Source organism: Aquarana catesbeiana, linkage group LG11 (genome assembly GCF_042186555.1).
Source record: "Aquarana catesbeiana isolate 2022-GZ linkage group LG11, ASM4218655v1, whole genome shotgun sequence".
NCBI classification, from domain to species: Eukaryota; Metazoa; Chordata; class Amphibia; order Anura; family Ranidae; genus Aquarana; species Aquarana catesbeiana.
The window spans coordinates 231,070,485-231,090,333 of record NC_133334.1 but is presented as its reverse complement, the minus strand read 5'-3'; the positions used below and the strand labels follow the sequence as shown (position 1 = coordinate 231,090,333).

General features: G+C 41.9%; 1 protein-coding gene across 1 annotated transcript in view; it reads left to right on the top strand.

Moving 5' to 3' along the window:
* The window catches only part of LOC141111742 (5-hydroxytryptamine receptor 3A-like), a 59,585-nt gene extending 40,138 nt beyond the window's left edge, over positions 1-19,447 (top strand). Inside the window, exons 8-10 of the mRNA XM_073603882.1 lie at positions 8,190-8,397; positions 13,720-13,932; positions 18,453-19,447. Coding sequence (XP_073459983.1) covers positions 8,190-8,397; positions 13,720-13,932; positions 18,453-18,721 — 690 coding nt within the window. The 3' untranslated portion in view covers positions 18,722-19,447. The remainder of the gene's footprint in view (positions 1-8,189; positions 8,398-13,719; positions 13,933-18,452) is intronic.
* The last annotated feature ends 402 nt before the right edge of the window (positions 19,448-19,849 follow it).

Genomic DNA, 19,849 nt, shown 5'->3' with positions numbered 1-19,849 from the left:
GTTCGTTTGGGTGATAGAGCACACGGTGAGGTTTATGTATGCTTCGAGGGTCCGTTAGGGGTACATCTCAAGCCCGAAGTTAGGGAGAGGATTTGGCGGGGGGAATACGTGGAGATATTCTCCCTTTTGCCGCTAGAGAAGTTTAACATAGATAAAGGAAAGGCAGATGAGAGTAAAAAGGAGGAGGAGGAGAGGCGGCGTTGGCGGCTTATCCCTAGGACATTTTCTAACTGGCTGCAAGCCTTTGCGATATTGGCCAGCGTCATAGGTGAAAAGGAGCCGGAGAATTGTTCTCCGCTTTTTTGCTATTTAGACGCTATTGGGGAGGCTTATAGGGTATATGGAGGACTGGCATGGCTTCGCTATGACGAACAGTTTCGTCAGCGGAAAGCTGTCAGGCCTCAGCTAAGATGGGACCATAAGGATATTGGGCTTTGGATGAAGCTCATGGTGCAGGCTCGGGCTTCAGGACAGCCCTTTCCAGGGGGGGCCGGCGATTCAGGCACTGGGCAGCCGGCCTCACAACGTAAAAACTACTGTTGGCAGTTCAACGAGGGAGCGTGCCGCTTTGGCGCGTCCTGTCGGTTCCGTCACGAGTGCTCCGGATGCGGAGGCTCTCACGGTTTTGCCAAATGCTTTAAGAAGGGGAAGCTGCAATCTAGTGAGTCCGTTTCAAAAAGGGAGGACGCCGGTAAATCTGTCCGAGATGCTGCCGTACCTAAGTAGGTATCCCAGGACGGAGGCGGCGATTTTTCTTGCCGAGGGCTTTGCATATGGTTTTCGCATTCCCTGTTCGCTACCCTTGTCTGGGGATTCTATGCCCAGGAATCTGAAATCTACTTCTCAGTTTCCTCAGGTGGTGACGGATAAGTTAGCTAAGGAAGTGGAGATGGGTAGAATGGCTGGCCCGTTCGATCGCCCGCCCATACCTGGGTTGCATGTGTCTCCTTTGGGGGTAGTACCTAAGAAGGAACCACATAAATTTCGGCTGATTCATCACTTGTCGTATCCTAAGGGATCTTCGGTAAATGATGCGATTGAGCCTGATTTGACGTCGGTGTCCTATACGTCGTTTGATACGGCCGTTAGTTGGGTTCAGAGATATGGGCAGGGGGCATTATTGGCTAAGACGGACATTGAGTCCGCTTTTCGTTTATTACCGGTTCATCCGGATAGCCAGCCGTTGCTGGGTTGTTTTTGGGGTGGACAGTTTTTTGTTGACCGTTGTCTTCCCATGGGTTGTTCTATTTCTTGTTCTTACTTTGAGACATTTAGTACCTTTGTCGAATGGGTGGTTCGGGAAGAGTCACAAGTGCGCTCGGTTCTGCACTACCTTGATGATTTTCTTTGTATTGGCCCCCCGAAATCCACGGTTTGTTCGGTCTTGTTACGAACATTGGAAAGCGTGGCGCGGCGTTTCGGGATTCCTCTCGCGCCGGAAAAGACAGAAGGGCCGTCGACTGAGATGCAATTCTTGGGTATCATTATTGATACACAGGCAATGGAGTGTCGCTTGCCGACGGCAAAATTGGAGGACTTGCGATTGTTGGTGAGGGCGGCCCTACAGGCGAAGAAAGTTAGGCTGAAACAATTACAGTCTTTGCTGGGGAAGCTTAATTTCGCCTGCCGCATCATGCCGATGGGGCGCATTTTTTGCCGTCGCCTGAGTGCCGCTACTTCGGGGGTACGAATGCCACATCATTTTATTCGGCTTTCTGCCGAACACAAGGCAGATCTGCGGGTATGGGAGGAGTTTCTGGCCACCTATAACGGGAGGTCCTTGTGGATGGCCCCGGTGGTATCGGCCTTTGATTTCGATTTGTACACGGATGCAGCGGGCAGTTTGGGTTTTGGGGCGTACTGTCAAGGGGCATGGTGTGCGGAGGCATGGCCGGAGGAGTGGCGTGTCGCGGGCTTCTTGAGTAATCTGGTGCTATTGGAGCTTTTCCCGATTGTGGTGGCATTGGACATCTGGGGATCTCGCTTTCAAAATCGGCGAGTTTGTTTTCACTGTGATAACATGGGGGTGGTGGCGGTTGTGTCTAGTCTGTCTGCCTCGTCTCCGCCCGTAGTGCGTTTGTTACGTTTTTTGGTCCTTCGTTGTTTGAGTTTGAATTGTTTTATAAAAGCTGTGCATGTACCGGGTGTGGAGAATTCCATTGCTGATGCCTTGTCTCGTTTTCAGTGGGACAGGTTCCGGAAGCTGGCGCCGGCGGCGGAGCAGAGGTCGGTTCCTTGTCCCAGGCATCTGTGGAGACTGGCATTGGAATAGCTGGTGGCTTGGTACAGCGTTCGGTGAGTGCGGGAACATGGGCGGCTTACTCTTCGGTTTGGCGGGAATGGGACGAACTGGTAAGTTCTGTAGGGGGTTGTGTTTCGGATCAGGACAGGCTCTCACTGTTATTGTACGTGATTGGGATGCAGTTTTCCAAGGGAGAGTCGGTGTCGAAAATGAACCGGAGATTGGCTGCGTTGGCTTTTCTTTATAAGCTACAAGGCCTGCGGGATATTACCAAGGAGTTTATGGTGCGTCAGGCCATGAAGGGTTTCCGGCGCGGACGCGTGGTAAGAGATACCAGGCGCCCAGTGTCCTTTGGGCTGCTACAGGATATGGTGGGAATCTTGCCCAGGGTTTGTTCCTCGCCTTATGAGGTTCAACTTTTTACGGCAGCTTTTTCTTTGGCTTTCTTTGGAGCCTTGAGGATTGGGGAGCTGGTGAGCAAAAATAAACGTGGTGTGGGGGGTTTGTTGTTTTCGGAGGTACAGATCAATACGGATAGCGTTCAGCTCCTTATCAGTAGATCTAAAACTGATCAATTGGGCAAGGGGGTTTATGTGACATTATTTAAGGTGCTTCCGGAGGCAGTGTGTCCGGTACGTTCTGTTCAGCGCTTCGCTCAGGTTCGGAAGGGCGTGCAAGGGCCTTTTTTACAGGACGAGGATGGTGCATCCTTGTCGCGTTTCCAGTTCGTGGCAATTTTTAAGCGCTGCTTGTTGACGGTTGGAATGCCAGCCGCTCAATTTAACACTCATTCTTTTAGGGTAGGGGCAGCTACGGAGGCAGCTCGTTGCGGTTTGAGTCCACAGATGGTTATGCGCATAGGGAGATGGGAATCTGATCGTTTTAAAATTTATGTACGTCCGCACATGCTATAATGTTTTTTTTTTTTTTTTTTTTTTTTCATGATGTTATTGATCTGTTGGAGTTATGTTTTGGGCTATATGTTTTCTTTGGTTGTCTGTTACAGGTTTTCCTCAAGGCCTGGTGTGGATTCTGGGTGACTCTTATGTCTTCTGGGGGGCGATCAGAGCAGATGCGCGGCCCGAAGGGAGACAGCTTGGAGTTTCCCGGAGTGAAGCAGTATGCAAATGGTTGGGGGTTAGAGGCATGATGTGGGGACGGGTTCTTCCAGAATTCCACTATTACTCTAGAGTGGACAGGCCCCCTGATGTATTGGTGCTCTCCGTGGGAGGGAATGATATGGGGGTCCGGGCAGCTAGGGACATTGTTCGGGATGTAAAGTTTGACATTCTGCGACTGATGCGGGACTTCCCTGGGGTCGTCATAGTGTGGTCCGACATAGTGGCACGACACACTTGGCGACATGCGCGTTCCGTTGAACGCTTGAATAAAGCACGGATAAAGGCCAACAGGGAAATTGGGCGTTTTGTGTCTCGCCTTGGGGGTGTGGTGGTTCGCCATCGGGATCTAGAAGACCTATCTATTAGGTATTGGAGGGATGACGGTGTACATCTGAATGCGGTTGGAACCGATTTTTGGTTTTTAGGATTGCAGGAAGGGGTGCAGAGGGCTCTGCAGGTGTGGAGGGACTCGCTTTAGTGAGGTGTCACTCAAGCTCGCATGGCGGGTCAGGGGGGTCAAGAATTGAAACAGTTGGTTAAATTTTGGGGGACCCATACAGGGTATGGGATCCCACCTTGGTTTGTTGTTGGTGGTTCTCCCAGGACTTAGGTCCCAAGGGAAAGAGAAATTTGGAAAGTCGCAATGTCCTCGAGCCGGCTGGGGCACAGCTGAGGTCACAGTGGTTATTGAGCAAAATGGGACCCCAAAGACCCCCTCCTGGTGTTAAGAATTGTTATGTTTATGGTTATATTTATTTTGGTTAATAAAAGGCTGTTGTGGCCATTAAAACCCATGTCACGCAGCGTTGTGTGGTTATTATAGTTATAAGATAAATGTAAGACCGCAGTTGACGAATCCTATAGTCAAGTGCGACCCGGAGGAAAATCTAGACGGAGGGTCGGCATGACTATGGGAGGAACAGGTCGGCAAGGGTTAAGTTTTTTACTGAGTTAGTTAGGGGGAAAAAGGGCAGCTTACCTTATTGGAGGAGCAGGTCAGGTGTGTGGGTGGAGCAGGAAAGGGTTGGGATGTTGCACAGGCTGTTGGGAAATCATTCCAGAATTTTCCCTGTTGGTAGAAGTTCCCTCCCTCCCGCCCTACATTTGGTTATGAGTTTTTTCTTTAAAAAAAAAAAAAAAATAAAATATAAAAAAAAAAAAAAAAAAAAATGAATATATATTATGGTTTTCTTGAACAATTTGTCACAGCAGCTGGCGGGTCAGGGGGTCTTTGGGGGGTCAAGAATTGAAACAGTTGGTTAAATTTTGGGGGACCCATACAGGGTATGGGATCCCACCTTGGTTTGTTGTTGGTGGTTCTCCCAGGACTTAGGTCCCAAGGGAAAGAGAAATTTGGAAAGTCGCAATGTCCTCGAGCCGGCTGGGGCACAGCTGAGGTCACAGTGGTTATTGAGCAAAATGGGACCCCAAAGACCCCCTCCTGGTGTTAAGAATTGTTATGTTTATGGTTATATTTATTTTGGTTAATAAAAGGCTGTTGTGGCCATTAAAACCCATGTCACGCAGCGTTGTGTGGTTATTATAGTTATAAGATAAATGTAAGACCGCAGTTGACGAATCCTATAGTCATGAGCTTGTGCCTAATTTCTGCAAGGAGGGATGATGGATTTTTTTAATCAAAGCATTTTATTTGTGATGATCAGAATTTTTAAGGAATTGCTCATCTTCCCAAATTGTATATGCTAGCTGATCCTTTTTTTTTTTCCATTTTTTTTTTCCAATGATCTTTTTGTTGGAAATATTTCTAATTCAGTGAACTATCCATTTTGTATTTTTGGAACTGGTTTTATAAAGTTATGAGTATTTATTTATGATAACGGTGCTTATATTTAGTTATATACTTAGTGTTTATTATATTATCGGACATAGTTTCTATAGCTTATATTGTATATATTTATGTAAGTTTGGCAAGATACTTGGAAAAAACTAGATTATTGCTGAATTGAGTTATACAGTATGCAGACCCCTGCTGGTTTTTAAGTGGTTATGGGGTATGGCATGTGGGGTTGGATTGACGTATCAATTAATAAAAGATATATATTTTTTATAGTGATAAATTTGTAATACATATATACAGTGTGTGCCAGTGTTCTTCTACTTATTCAGTTCAATAGAATAGCCATAGGACCCATAGCAATCAAAGTTAGGCTTAACATTTTTTCATATTGCACTGAGGTTTAGGGGGACATGATACATTTTGGTTTTTTTTTGTATCTTCTATAGCAATATCTATATTGCACATAACTATTTCTGACCCCACAATCTGGCCTTGTTTGGTGGTAAGATTGTGCCAGTTTTGTAAGACTGTATCATTATGCCTAAATAAAATCAAACTTCAAAGCAGTAGCATCCCTAAAAGGTATTTCAAATTTTAGTTAAAGCCCAACACCAGGCAAAAACAAAATTTTAAAAGTGCATTGTAAATCAGTTACCTTACTCCTCAGTCTTGATTGCAAACACCACTTCCTAAGTCCTTCTGCAGTGTATTGGATCAAAGTCACAGTTTCCTCTATGGAGCAAGCTATTTTCCTGCCCTGGGGACCAGACTTTTTTCCCTGTCCATTCTCTACTTGTACACCTGTCCCTTCACCGCCCCCATGAGGTCTTCAGCCTTTTGGAGCCTATGAGAGAGGACCTGGCCGCTGGAAGTGTTGTCTCCACCAACAGGAGATGTCCACATCATACAGGCAGCGATGTAGACATTTGAAGAAGTACCCCAGGAGTAAACAGAAGAAGAGAGAGGTATTGTCACATGATTGTGGCTTCAGGTAAGTAAAATGGACATATGAATAGGTTTTCTTTATCATACTAGCAGTTAGAGAGGGGTGGAAGGGAGGGGTGGGAAGAAGGTTGCTAATATCCTGGAGTTGGGCTTTAAAGTTCTATTACTGTATTTTACGCACAAAATATATGTATTCCTTGTCACACAAGCCAACATTATACAGGTGGTATGCAAATGACAGTAGTGTCACATATAGTAATATAATTGAGCACTGGATGTGATAAAACGTTCAGGAGGTATGAAGCACTGTAACGCTTCAAACATAACTGTAGTCTGTCTGGGAACATGGTGGAGGAAAAAATAGGTATTAAGTGCAATACATTTGAACAGTGACACGCATAGTCATGAAAGAGTTCCTGTGCATTTTTTGGGCTCCTCAATTCAACTACTACCATACCTCCCAACTTTTTAAAATGGGAATGAGGGACACCTATCGGCAAAAGCATGCAGGCATAGGACACACCCCTTGCCACGCCCCCTTAAAGGAGAATTGTACAAAAAACAAGATTGGTTAAACCCACAAGTGCTTTTTTGCCACTTCTATTTCTTTATATTGGCTTTTGGAATTTTCAAATGCAGCCATTTAGAAATCAGATGAAAGGTTTAGCGCTGGAACACTTTTTGATAGATAAAAAGTGCATTTTATATACAGCTATATAGATCAGACCAAAATGAGGGACAAATGAGGAGGAATGAGGGACAGAGGGACATTGCTCCAAATCAGGGAGAGTCCCTCAAAATCAGGGACAGTTGGGAGCTATGCTACTACTGAAGTACAAATACTTTTTTTTATTGTGGATCATAGATAGATAGATAGATAGATAGATAGATAGATAGATAGATAGATAATTAAGTGCAGATGAGAATAGCCCATCTATAAACAGACCCCATAAAATGATATTTTCCCTTTAGGCCAAATCAAGAAAATCATAGAAGCATGCTGCGTGTTTCTGCCATCAGGCTGGAAACCTACTTGGATATTACAAACTTGGAGCACAGTTAGGGCAAAATTTAAGATGTCTTCTGCTTCTCACACCCGCTGTAGAAGTGAGCTCTGTCCAGGTCTATATGAAAACAGTAGATGCCCAAGCACCAACCCAACCAACATTTAGTATAAATGGGCCATGTGGTCTAAAGCCTAGTACACACTGCTAGTTTTTTTTGGTTGAACGAAAAAAAACTGACAGCTCAGGTTGGAGTTGCTGTGCTAACTATCCCATGTTAGTACAGCAATCTCCCTTGCTGTTCTATTGTGTTCTGACTGGGGAACGGTCCCCCGCCACAACACTCCCGTCAATGCTCTCAGCCATTGGTCGAGAGCGCTGACCGGAAGCCAGTGGGCAGATCGTTTTCAGTCATGTCCCTTCAACAGAAGCTGGCCGGCTTCTGTCGGACTGGCTGCAGTACACACAGGCTGAATGTCAGACAGTTTCTATTAAACCAGCCGATGCCGCCCAACATTCAGCCCATGTGTACAGGGCTTAAGAGGGCCCCTTGTACAGACTGCACAAATTGTAGCTCCACCCCTATACTTGTTTATTTTTTATTGTATATCTCTCTGTATATATTGGGTTTGTCACATTTCATTGCCTCACATCTGTTCATTTTACAAAAGCTTCCTGTTTGACTGTTTTTATTAAAGTCCTTCCATGTAGATTTTCTATCTATATCCAAATGAGCCAAAGGTGGCTTTCTGATTTTATTGAAATAATAAGATTTATTTACTAAAGACAGAGCTTAGTGACTGTAGTGAAATTTCACTTTGCAAAGATTACCCAATCACATGCAAAACAAAACTGAATTTTGCTTGCACATGATTGGATGATGAAAATCAGCAGAGTTTCACTTCATTTACTAAGCTCTGGGGATAATTGCCATGCAAAGTGCAACTTCACTTGCAAAGTGAACAGTCATTTGTAACACTCATATACTGTACAAGCTTTATGAATGTAATGTAAGATGTATGTGACAGGAGGCAAGACTGCTGTATTATGTATACAACAACATCTGTTCTATTTTTTAGATTTCTTTGAAAAGGAGCCCCACAGTTCAGATCATTGCATTTATCATTCCAATTTGCTTTTTGGTCATTTTGGATGTAGCTGGCATGTTTATCAATTTCATGGAAGGGGATAGGATTATGTTTAAAATCGTGGTTGTTTTGGGATTCTCTGTGCTGATTGTTGTCCTGAACCAAATTCTTCCCACCACTGACAGTCCTCCATTGTTATGTAAGTTTCATATAACTATATATCTAACTATATAACTTTATATATATATATATTATATATATATGTGGCATATCAAGATGCTAATTAGACAGCATGATTATTGCACAGGTGTGCCCTAGGCTGGCCACAATAAAAGGCCACTCTAAAATGTGCAGTTTTACTGTATTGGGGGGTCGGGGGTCTGAAAACCAGTCAGTATCAGGTGTCACCACCATTTGCCTCACGCAGTTCAGCACATCAACTTCGCAAAGAGTTGATCAGGTTGTTGATTGTGGTCTGTGGAAAGTTGGTTCATTCCTCTTCAATGGCTGTGCAAAGTTGATGGATATTGGCAGGAACTGGAACACGCTGTTGTATATGCCGATCCAGAGCATCCCAAACATGCTCAATGGGTGACATGTCCGGTGAGTATGCTGGTCATGCAAGAACTGGGATGTTTTCAGCTTCCAGGAATTGTTTACAGATCCTTGCAACATGAGGATGTGCATTATCATGCTGCAACATGAGGTGATGGTCGTGGATGAATGACACAACAATGGGCCTCAGGATCTCATCACGGTATCTCTGTGCATTCAAAATGCCATCAATAAAATGCACCTGTGTTTGTTGTCCATAGCATGCGCCTGCCCATACCATAACCCCACCGCCACCATGGGCCACTCGATCCACAATGTTGACATCAGCAAACCGCTCACCCACACAAAGCCATACACGCTGTCTGCCATCTGCCCTGTACAGTGAAAACCGGGATTTATCTGTGAAGAGAACACCTCTCCAATGTGCCAAGTGCCATCGAATGTGAGCATTTACCCACTCAAGTTGGTTTTGGTGACGAACTGCAGTCAAGTCGAGACCCTGATGAGGACGACGAGCTTCCCTGAGACGGTTTCTGACAGTTTGTGAGGAAATTCTTTGGTTATGCAAATCGAATGTTTCAGCAGCTGTCCGGGTGGCTGGTTTTAGACAATCTTGGTGGTGAAGATGCTGGATGTGGAGGTCCTGGGCTGGTGTGGTTACACATGGTCTGCGGTTGTGAGGCTGGTTGGATGTACTGCCAAATTCTCTGAAACGCCTTTGGACAGCTTATGGTAGAGAAATGAACATTCAATTCAAGGGCAACTTGCAGCTCTGGTGGACATTCCTGCAGTCAGCATGCCAATTGCATGTTCCCTCAAAACTTGCGACATCTGTGGCATTGTGCTGTGTGATAAAACTGCACATTTTAGAGTGGCCTTTTATTGTGGCCAGCCTAAGGCACACCTGTGAGGTGGATGGATTATCTCGGCAAAGGAGAAGTGCTCACTAAGGCTGGCCATACATGGTCGAATTTCGAAAGAATTTTCTTTTGAAAACCAGAAAATTTGTGCGTTTTGTGATCCAAAGGTGCCACCATTGATTTTGAAATTCGGCCAACCAAGCCTTCAATTTCACCTCATGTTGCTACAGAAAAGAATTTTCGTGGCTGGGAATCTTCTTTTCTTTCCGGTAATTTTCTTTTCTTGCACATGCACATTTTTTTTTTCGATTACATTTCTCGCACGATTCTCCCATCATTGATTAGAAAATCGTTTGTTTTTCAAAAAATTTCCAACATGTCAGATTACTCAAATTCGATGGCCGCACGAAAAATCGGCTGTTGCTGCAGCCCACTAATGGTGTAAAATATGAACGAAAATTCTTAGATAAGATTTTTGGAAGAAAATTCTTTCGAAATTCGACCCATGTATGGCCTGCCTAACACAGATTTAGACAGATTTGTGAACAATATTTGAGAGAAATAGGCCTTTTGTGTACATAGAAAAAGTCATAGATCTTTGCGTTCAGCTCATGAAAAATAGGGGCAAACACAAAAGAGTTGTATTTATAATTTTGCTCAGTGTATCTGTTTGTGTATATATATATATATATATATATATATATATATATATATATATATATATATATATATATATATATATATTTTTTTTTTTTTTTTTTTAATATATTGTTTTATAAATAGGATGTCTACAAATACAAGTTGTTTTTTTTTTTTTCTTTGCCCTTTTTCCATATGTTATGTTTCATTTTGGGCAGTGTTCACTGATTTTTATTTTTTTTAATTAAGTTTAGGGAAAAAAAGAAGTAACAAGATGTGATACAGATTATTGACTTAAGTGTTCAAATTATGGCAATTCATGATGCCCACATTGTTACATTACACTTGGGGGTCTATGTATTAAAAAATTGCTATTGCCATTACATCAATGCCCCATAATGTATCTTAATACTGTATGTATTTCCTATGATTGTCAGCTCCATCTATTGCCCATATGGCCATTTCCCTGATTGTGGATTTAAAAAAAAACACATTATGGCCTATGGAGATGACAATTATAGGAAAAACACATTTTGGACACATTATGGGGAATTGTCGCAACAGCTGTGCAAATGCCTCAGCATTTGCATAAACATTTTTTTTATAAGTAGACATCATAAAATTAATACTTCATTTATGCAAATCCATCATATCTTAGTAGCCTATTTTTATTAGGAAGAGTATATTTCCAGAGGTCTGCTAATATACAGCAGCAGACAAATTTGTAAAACAAGCTTGTCTTAGTTCATATGGTATTACGGAAGAGATCAGCCCGGCAATTCTACCCCAGACTTAGGAATAATACAAAAAAGAATAAATGAGGGACACCACTCGCTCAGGAATACTATACTGTAAGTTTACAGTCATCTAAATTTGTGTAGAAGAATTAAGAATTTGTATAAGTTCTTTAACAATAGTAGTGGTAAAACACTCTGTAACTGCTGTTTTTGGTATATGATTAATTAATTAATTAAATTTTGTTTTAAAAGAATAAACTCTTATTTAAAATGGCCTTAAAATAAAAGGGACAGGACAAAATGCTTTAGGTCTGAGTATATTTATTTTCAGGGACACAAAGCAATAAAAGTTACAGCTTTACAGCTGAGACACAGCTACTAAAAAAGTAGTAAGGGTATGCAGCTATTGGAAAATTGCTGCAGATTTGTCTCTTACCAGCCAGATGTTGCTGGACACATGGCTTGGCTCTTCTTGTTTTATTGGAAAACGACAGAAACACACTGGGGTTGATTTACTAAAGCCAGAGAGTGCAAAATTTGGTGCGGCTCTGCATAGAAACAAATCAGCTTCCAGGTTTTTTTTTTTTTGTCAAAGCTTAACCACTTCAGCCCCGGAAGATTTGGCTACTCAATGACCAGGCCATTTTTTGCGATACGGCACTGTGTCGCTTTAACTGACAATTGCGCGGTCGTGCGATGCTATACCCAAACAAAATTGACGTCCTTTTTTTTTGGGTTTCCTAGACCTTTGCGTTAATATCATGGGAAATAAAAAATTGGAACTACCGCTATTTTATTTTCTAGGGTGTCTGCTTTCAGAAAATATAAAATGTTTGGGGTTTTGTGTAATCTTCAGGCCTAAAATAGTTTTTTAAACATGTCTGCAAAAAACGCAAAAACGGCGAAAGGGTTAAAAGCTGATTGGCTAAAATGCACACTGCACCAAATTTTACACTTTGCACCTTTAGTAAATCAACTCCCCTGAGACAGGAATAATAACTTACATCATAACCATGAAGTTCCACAAGAGAAATAAATACATTATATAGGAATTAAACATAACACTACCACACTACGACATTATAATGGTTGTCTGTATAAACATCATGCTAACTGTAGCTTACCACACTGCAGTCCACTATAAAACACTGTATCTTTCTCTATACAGATTTCTCATCTTTCCCCAACCAGCTACAATACAAACTGACAAGATAGATGCTGGAAGGCTGACCTTAAATAGAGGGGGATAAGGATGAGCTCCGGCGTGTTCGCACAGCCCACGTGCAAAGCCCGCCAGGAAGTCGGCACTGTGCTGCGCTAATCACAGGCAGTGAGACATTGTCCCGATGCGCGGCTGCAGAGATCGGGAAATGTCTCACTGCCTGTGATTAGCGCAGCGCAGTGCCGACTTCCTGGCGGGCTCGGCACGTGGAGTGTGCGAACACGCCTGAGCTCATCCTTAGTGAGGGAGCTAGCATGTTCATTTCTTCAGATTATTGTCTCTCTCTCTGGTACCATCATTGTTGCATCTAAATTGCTTTTTTCCCCATCAAAGTTCATTCAAATGCAAAAAAAATAAATCAATCCTGGAAGCTAGTCAGAAGGTCAGAATCATTCCAGAATTAGCTTAAAAGTTAGTCAAGCTGACCTCAGACAAAAACCCTTTTGCGAATAAAGCAACATGATGTGTTTGACCAGCTTTTGAGCCCATTTACACCATAAGTAGTCAAATCTCCTAAGTATTCCAAGTAATGAAGAAAGTTGTGCTTCACAGTAACTGAACAAGGTTCAGCCTTTAGGTATCAATGCTTATACCTGCTAAGAACTGACAAAAATCTAAAAGGGAAAATACAAAAAAAAAAGCTTGTCTCAGTTCGTATGGTATTACGGAGAAGATCAGCCCGGTATTTCTACCCCAAGGCTTAGGAATAATACAAAAAAGAATAAATGAGGGACACAAATCGTGAGTGGACTCGCTTGTTCATTCCTTTAGATTATTGACTCTTATGGTACCATCACTGTTGCATCTAAATTGCTTCCCCACCCCCATTAACGTGAATTTCAATGCAAACAAAAAAAATCCTGGAAGCAAGTCAGGGTCAGAATCATTCCAGAATCTGCTTAAAAGCTACTCAAGCTGACCTCAAATACGAACTCTTTCCCAAAAAAAGTAACTTGACGTGTTTGACCAGCATTTGAGCCCATGTATACACACCCTAAGTAGTCAACTCTCTTAAATATTCCAAGTAATGCAAACAGTTGTTTGTCACAGTAACTGAACAAGGTTCAGCCTATAAGTATCAATGCTTATACCTGCTAAGAACTGCCAAAAATCTAAAAGGGAAAATATAAAAATAGAGAAGATTCATGCAATGATGTCATCTCCTATCAGCTGCCTTCTTCTTTAGACCCATATGATAGGAGATCTACTAGGTCTACTAAATAATAGTGCAATAATAGTGCATGTGGGGTGAAGTAACACAATGCAGTAGTCAGGAATGTGGGAAGGGTTAGATGCAGCAGATAATATACCTTTTGTGAAGTATATTAGAATATTCTCAGTTCAGTTCAGATGCAGAATAAAAAAAAAACAAAACAAGAAAAGCACATACATTTCTACATTGTTAATTTCTTCACATCTTCATACACTATTTATTTCAAAGTATTCCACCATAAACAAATGATTTATTTTGAGATCTCTAACAAGCATACTGACTTTATTTTTTTAAGGTTTATTCTGCTTTACATGCATGGCCCTTATGGTTGTCAGTCTTATGGGTTGCATCTTAACTTTTTACTTGGTAAACCTGTCTGAGACTTCCACCAAAGCCCCTCCTTGGATGAAATTCTGGATCAAAACATACTTGGCACGATTTCTCTTTTTCAACATAAATTGCTCTACACAAGACCAAATCTCTACGTCTGATGATGTTATAGAAAACGGTGAGTTTGTGCAGTGGCGTTGAAATGAAAGACCCAATAAAGCTGCAGATTACTTTTCATATTTTCTGTCTGAAATATTTACATGTTTACAGTGGAAGTTCAGTCAAACACTAACTATATTTAAATCTACTCCCACCTCCATTCTAAGCCTATTCTATCTACCCTGTTAAAGGAAAGAACTATATACTTACCTATTCTGGTCAGATCACATGATCAAGTCCCAAGGCCGGCTTCAGTGTGGAGTAGGGACAGCCAAACATGCATGCTCCATAGTAAGCCTATGGGCGACGTCATCGCCCAGGCTCTGCAGCCATTGTCTGTGATCTCTTCTCTTTACTGAAGCTGGCGCTGGGACCCAATCTTGTGACTGAAACGGAGTAGCATCAGCATTGGTAAGTATGCAGATCTTTCTTTTACATGGTAGACAGAATAGGCTTAGAATGGGGTGGGAGTAAATTTAAGTATACACTGTAGTTAGTGTTTGACTGAACTTCCATTTTAATTACCTTTATTCCCACCAGTGTTGCCATTAGATCATTTTTATTGCTTACTGTTTGACAATATTTGTGCAGTGATTATCTGGTCACACTGCCCCCCTCCATAGCTGTAATATAAAATACTAAAATAGGTAATGCCATTTTCTTGCCACTGTGCCTCTTCATGTCTACTGATCACATATTTGTTTAAAAATTAATTCCTGGTATGGTTACTTTAAACTTAGTTACATTGTTCCAGCTTAGACCAATGTAAATATATACTGTGTATATATATACAGTATCTCACAAAAGTGAGTACACCCCTCACATTTTTGTAAATATTTTATTATATATTTTCATGTGACAACACTGAAGAAATGACACTTTGCTACAATGTAAAGTGGTGAGTGTACAGCTTGTATAACAGTGTACATTTGCCGTCCTCTCAAAATAACTCAACACACAGCCATTAATGTCTAAACGGCTGGCAACAAAAGTGAGTACACCCCTAAGTGAAAATGTCCAAATTGGGCCCAAAGTGTCAATATTTTGTGAGGCCACCATTATTTTCCAGCACTGCCTTAACCCCCTTGGGCATGGAGTTCACCAGAGCTTCACAGGTTGCCACTGGAGTCCTCTTCCACTCCTCCATGACGACATCACGGAGCTGGTGGATGTTAGAGACCTTGCGCTCCTCCACCTTCTGTTTGAGGATGCCCCACAGATGCTCAATTGGGTTTAGGTCTGGAGACATGCTTGGCCAGTCCATCACCTTTACCCTCAGCTTCTTTAGCAAGGCAGTGGTTGTCTTGGAAGTGTGTTTGGGGTCATTATCATGTTATCATTATCATCAGACCACAGGACATGGTTCCAGTAATCCATATCCTTAGTCTGCTTGTCTTCAGCAAACTGTTTGTGGGCTTTCTTGTGCATCATCTTTAGAAGAGGCTTCCTTCTGGGATGACAGCCATGCAGACCAATTTGATGCAGTCTACAGTGTATGGTCTGAGCACTGACAGGCTGACCCCCCACCCCTTCAACCTCTACAGCAATGCTGGCAGCACTCATACGTCTATTTTCCAAAGACAACCTCTGGATATGACACTGAGCACGTGCACTCAACTTCTTTGGTCGACCATGGCGAGGCCTGTTCTGAGTGGAATTTGTCCTGTTAAACCGCTGTATGGTCTTGGCCATCATGCCGCAGCTCAGTTTCAGGGTCTTGGCAATCTTCTTATAGCCTAGGCCATCTTTATGTAGAGCAACAATTCTTTTTGTTCAGATCCTCAGAGAGTTCTTTGCCATGAGGTGCCATGTTGAACTTCCAGTGACCAGTATGAGAGAGAGAGCGATAAAATCAAACACACCTGCTCCCTATTCACACCTGAGACCTTGTAACAATAACGAGTCACATGACATCAGGGAGGGGAAATGGCTAATTGGGCCCAATGTGGACATTTTCACTTAGGGGTGTACTCACTTTTGTTGCCAGCGGTTTAGACATTAATGGCTGTGTGTTGAGTTATTTTGAGGGGACAGCAAATTTACACTGTTATACAAGCTGTACACTCACTACTTTACATTGTAGCAAAGAGTAATTTCTTCAGTGTTGTCACATGAAAAGATAGAATAAAATATTTACAAAAATGTGAGGGGTGTACTCACTTTTGTACTGTATAATATAAAATAAAAAACCCAGTGGTGAGTGATCAAATACCACCAAAAGAAAGCTCTATTTGTGTGAAATAATTATATAAATTTAATTTAGGTACAACGCCGCATGACCACGCAATTACCAGCGCAGTGCTAAATAGCAAGAAATGGTCTGGTCATGAAGGGGGTAAAACCTTTCAGAGCTGAGGTGCTTAAAGCTGAACTCCAGGTAGAATTATAAGAAATAAATGAATACAGCTCTTTGCATAAATAAATGTAATTGTTAAATACAAGCAGTGTAAGTGCCTGAATTTAACTTAGTATCAGCCTCTTGCTGTACAGCAGAGCTTAGACTGTCAGAGGGAAAAGCCCCCTGCCACACCCCCTTAAAGGAGAATTAACCAAAGAAAGGTTAATTAAATTCACAAGGGCTTTTTTTTTAACCACTGCTATTACTTTATATTGGCTTTTTAAATTTACAAATGCAGCAATTTAGAATTTGGAGCTCTGGGAAACACTTTTTGAAAGATAAAAAGTGCATTTTATATACAACTATATAGATCAGACCAAAATGAGGGACAAATGAGGGACATTGCTCCAAATCAGGGACAGTTAGGAGCTATGCACATGTGATGCTGAGCCTCAATAATTAACCACTTGCTTACTGGGCCCTTTCACCTTCTTCCTGCCCAGGCCAATTCTCAACTTTCAGCTCTGTCGCACTTTGAATGACAATTGCTCGGTCATGTAAAACTGTACCCAAATTTTTATAAAGCTTAGACAGAGCTTTATTTTGATGGTAATTATTAACCACTGGACTTTTACATTTTTTGCTAAACAAACGAAGAAAGAGGGAAAATGTTGAAAAAATACAACCTTTTTTAAAATTTCTGTTTTAAAATTTTGCAAATAATTTTTCTCTTTCACTGATGTGCGCTGATGAGGCTACACTGATGGACACTGATAGGCTGCACTGATGGGCACAAATAGGTGGCACTGATAAGGCTGCACTGATATGCGGCACTGGTAGCTGGCACTAATAAGCAGAACTGATGGTCACTGATAGGTGGCACTGATGAGGAGGCACTGATGGGCAGCATTGATGAGCATTGATGGGCAGTGATGGGCAGCATTGATAGGGTTGCACTAATAATTATGATCAGTGCCCTGATTATCTGTGTACATGTCCCCTGTCCGGATTGCCGGTTAACGGCTCTCCTCTACTTACACTGTAACAGCGTGTGAGGAAAGTACTGCCGATAACCAGCAAGTCTGTTTATACTGTGAATAGCTGTGATTAGCTCTATATCACAATCTGTGATCGGGTGTGACCAAAGGACACAGTGTTTACTGAGCCACCTGAATGCACGCCCCAGGGGGTGGGTTTCCGTGAGGATGGCCATGGACGCCCTCCTGGAACAACAGAGCCACACTGTAGGCGTCTTTCAGCTATAGCGTGGTAAGGAAGTGGTTCAAAGAACTTAAATGTAATGAATGAAAGTGGTGAGCCAGGGACAGTAAGGCTTGGGGTGAAAGGACTATATGACACTGAACCACTGATCATCCAGCCAGGAAATGAGGCAGGAGATATCTGATTTTTTTTTCAGCTTCTAATGCACATTGTGAGAAGCACAATTTCAGTACTGGATGGGAACTTGTGTAATGCCCCGTACACACGATCGGATTTTCCAACAACAAATGTTGGATGTGAGCTTGTTGGCAGAAAGTCCGACTGTGTGTATGCTCCATCGAACATTTGTTGTCGGACTTTCCACCAACAAATGTTGGCTAGCAGGTTCTCAAATTTTCCGCCAACAAATTTTTGTTGTCGGACTTTCCGACCGTGTGTACGCAAGTCCGTTGCACAAAAGTCCACGAGTACGAGCCGGAAGCGTTCCGTCTTGTAAAACTGGCGTTCGTAATGGAGACATCAGGTACGTCTTGTACGTCACTACGTTCATAATTGTTGGCCAACATTTGTGTGAGCGTGTGTATGCAAGACAAGTTGGAGCCAACAACCTTCAAACAAAAATCCACGGTTTTGTTGTCGGAAAGTCCGATCGTGTGTACGAGGCATAACAGTGCAAGGCTGACGGTAAGACTGGAGTAGAACTTTAACTGCAGCAGAGAGAATCGCAGGTGAATCAGCTCCTTTGTACTGTATGTATTTCATCTGTGTACTTTGCTGTTTACCTGGAGCTCAGCTTTAACAATTGTAAAGATTCAAATGCTGAAATGACAACCAGAAAAAAAAAAATTACAAATATTAATTTCCAAATGTTTCCAAATGTTGATGTCTAACACGTATTGAGTATTGCTCGTTATCATATTTCTTGGTTTTCTAATACCTTTTTAAAAACCTGTTTATGTGCCACTGTTATTACTTTGTAGGCGCTATTAATCCAAGATTTGCCCATAAGAGGGAAGATGCTTCACCTGTAATCGTAGATATAAATAATGTAACTGAAAACCAACTTTTGGAGATGTTGCTGTTAGAAGTTCAAACTATCCAGCAGGAACTGATCTCTCATGAGACTAAAGAAGATGGTGAATCAGATTGGTACATTATCGCAATGGTGTTGAATCGATTGTTCATAATATTGTACTTGCTATCTATTATCATTACATTTATTGTAGTCTTCTCTCGTTGGGGGTCGTAAGAAATACCCATTATAGTAGTTATGGAGCTTCTGTAGTTTTGAAACAAATGATGTGCTCTAAAGTAACACAAGGTTCTGTGCTGTTAGGAACAATGATATTATACCTTGCTCGCCATTAGGGATGAGCTGAACACCCCCCGGTTCGGTTCGCACCAGAACCTGCGAACTAATCGAAAATTTGCACGAACGTTAGAACCCCATTGACGTCTATGGGACTCGAACGTTCGAAATCAAAAGTGCTCATTTTAAAGGCTAATTTTCATGGTATTGTCCTAAAAAGGGTTTGGGGACCCGGGTGCTGCCCCAGGGGACATGTATAAATGCAAAAAAAAAGTTTTAAAAACTGACGTTTTTTCGGGAGCAGTGATTTTAATGATGCTTAAAGTAAAAAAAAAAAAAAAAAAGTGAAATATTCCTTTAAATATCGTACATGGGGGGTGTCTATAGTATGCCTGTAAATTGGCACGTGTTTCCCATGCTTAGAACAGTCCCTGCACAAAATGTCATTTTTAAAGGAAAAATAGTCATTTAAAACTGCTTGCGGCTTTAATGTAATGTCGTGTCCTGGCAATATGGATGAAAATCAGTGAGACAAACGGCATGGGTACCCCAAGTCCATTAGAAGGCCCTTTGGGTCTTGTATGGATATTAAGAGGAACCCCGCACCCAAATTAAAAAAGAAAAGGTGTGGGGCTCCCAGGCCCTATATACTCTGAACAGCAGTACACAGGCAGTGCAAAAAAGACAGGGACTGTAGGTTTGTTGTTAAGTAGAATCTGTTTGTAATTTTGAACTGGTACATTTTCAAAGTGTAGCTCAAGCCAAAAAATCTGTTTTTAAGCTTTTGGAAAACATAGGGAAGGGTTATCACCCCTGTGACATTTGATTTGCTGTCTGTGCTCCTCTTCAGAAGATTTCACCTCACTTTTTGTCCCAATGACAAATGTTTATTGAAAATTTTGGGTTTTTAGTGAAACAAGGATTGGTGATAAAGCATCAGTGTAAAGGAGAAAATTTTTTCCCATAATAAATCTTACAGGAGAGAATTTCCCTTCCTATGGGGTAGATTTCATCTCACTTCCTGTTGTCTCCTTCCGTTTGCAAGTAGGAGTCGTTTGTAAGTTGGGT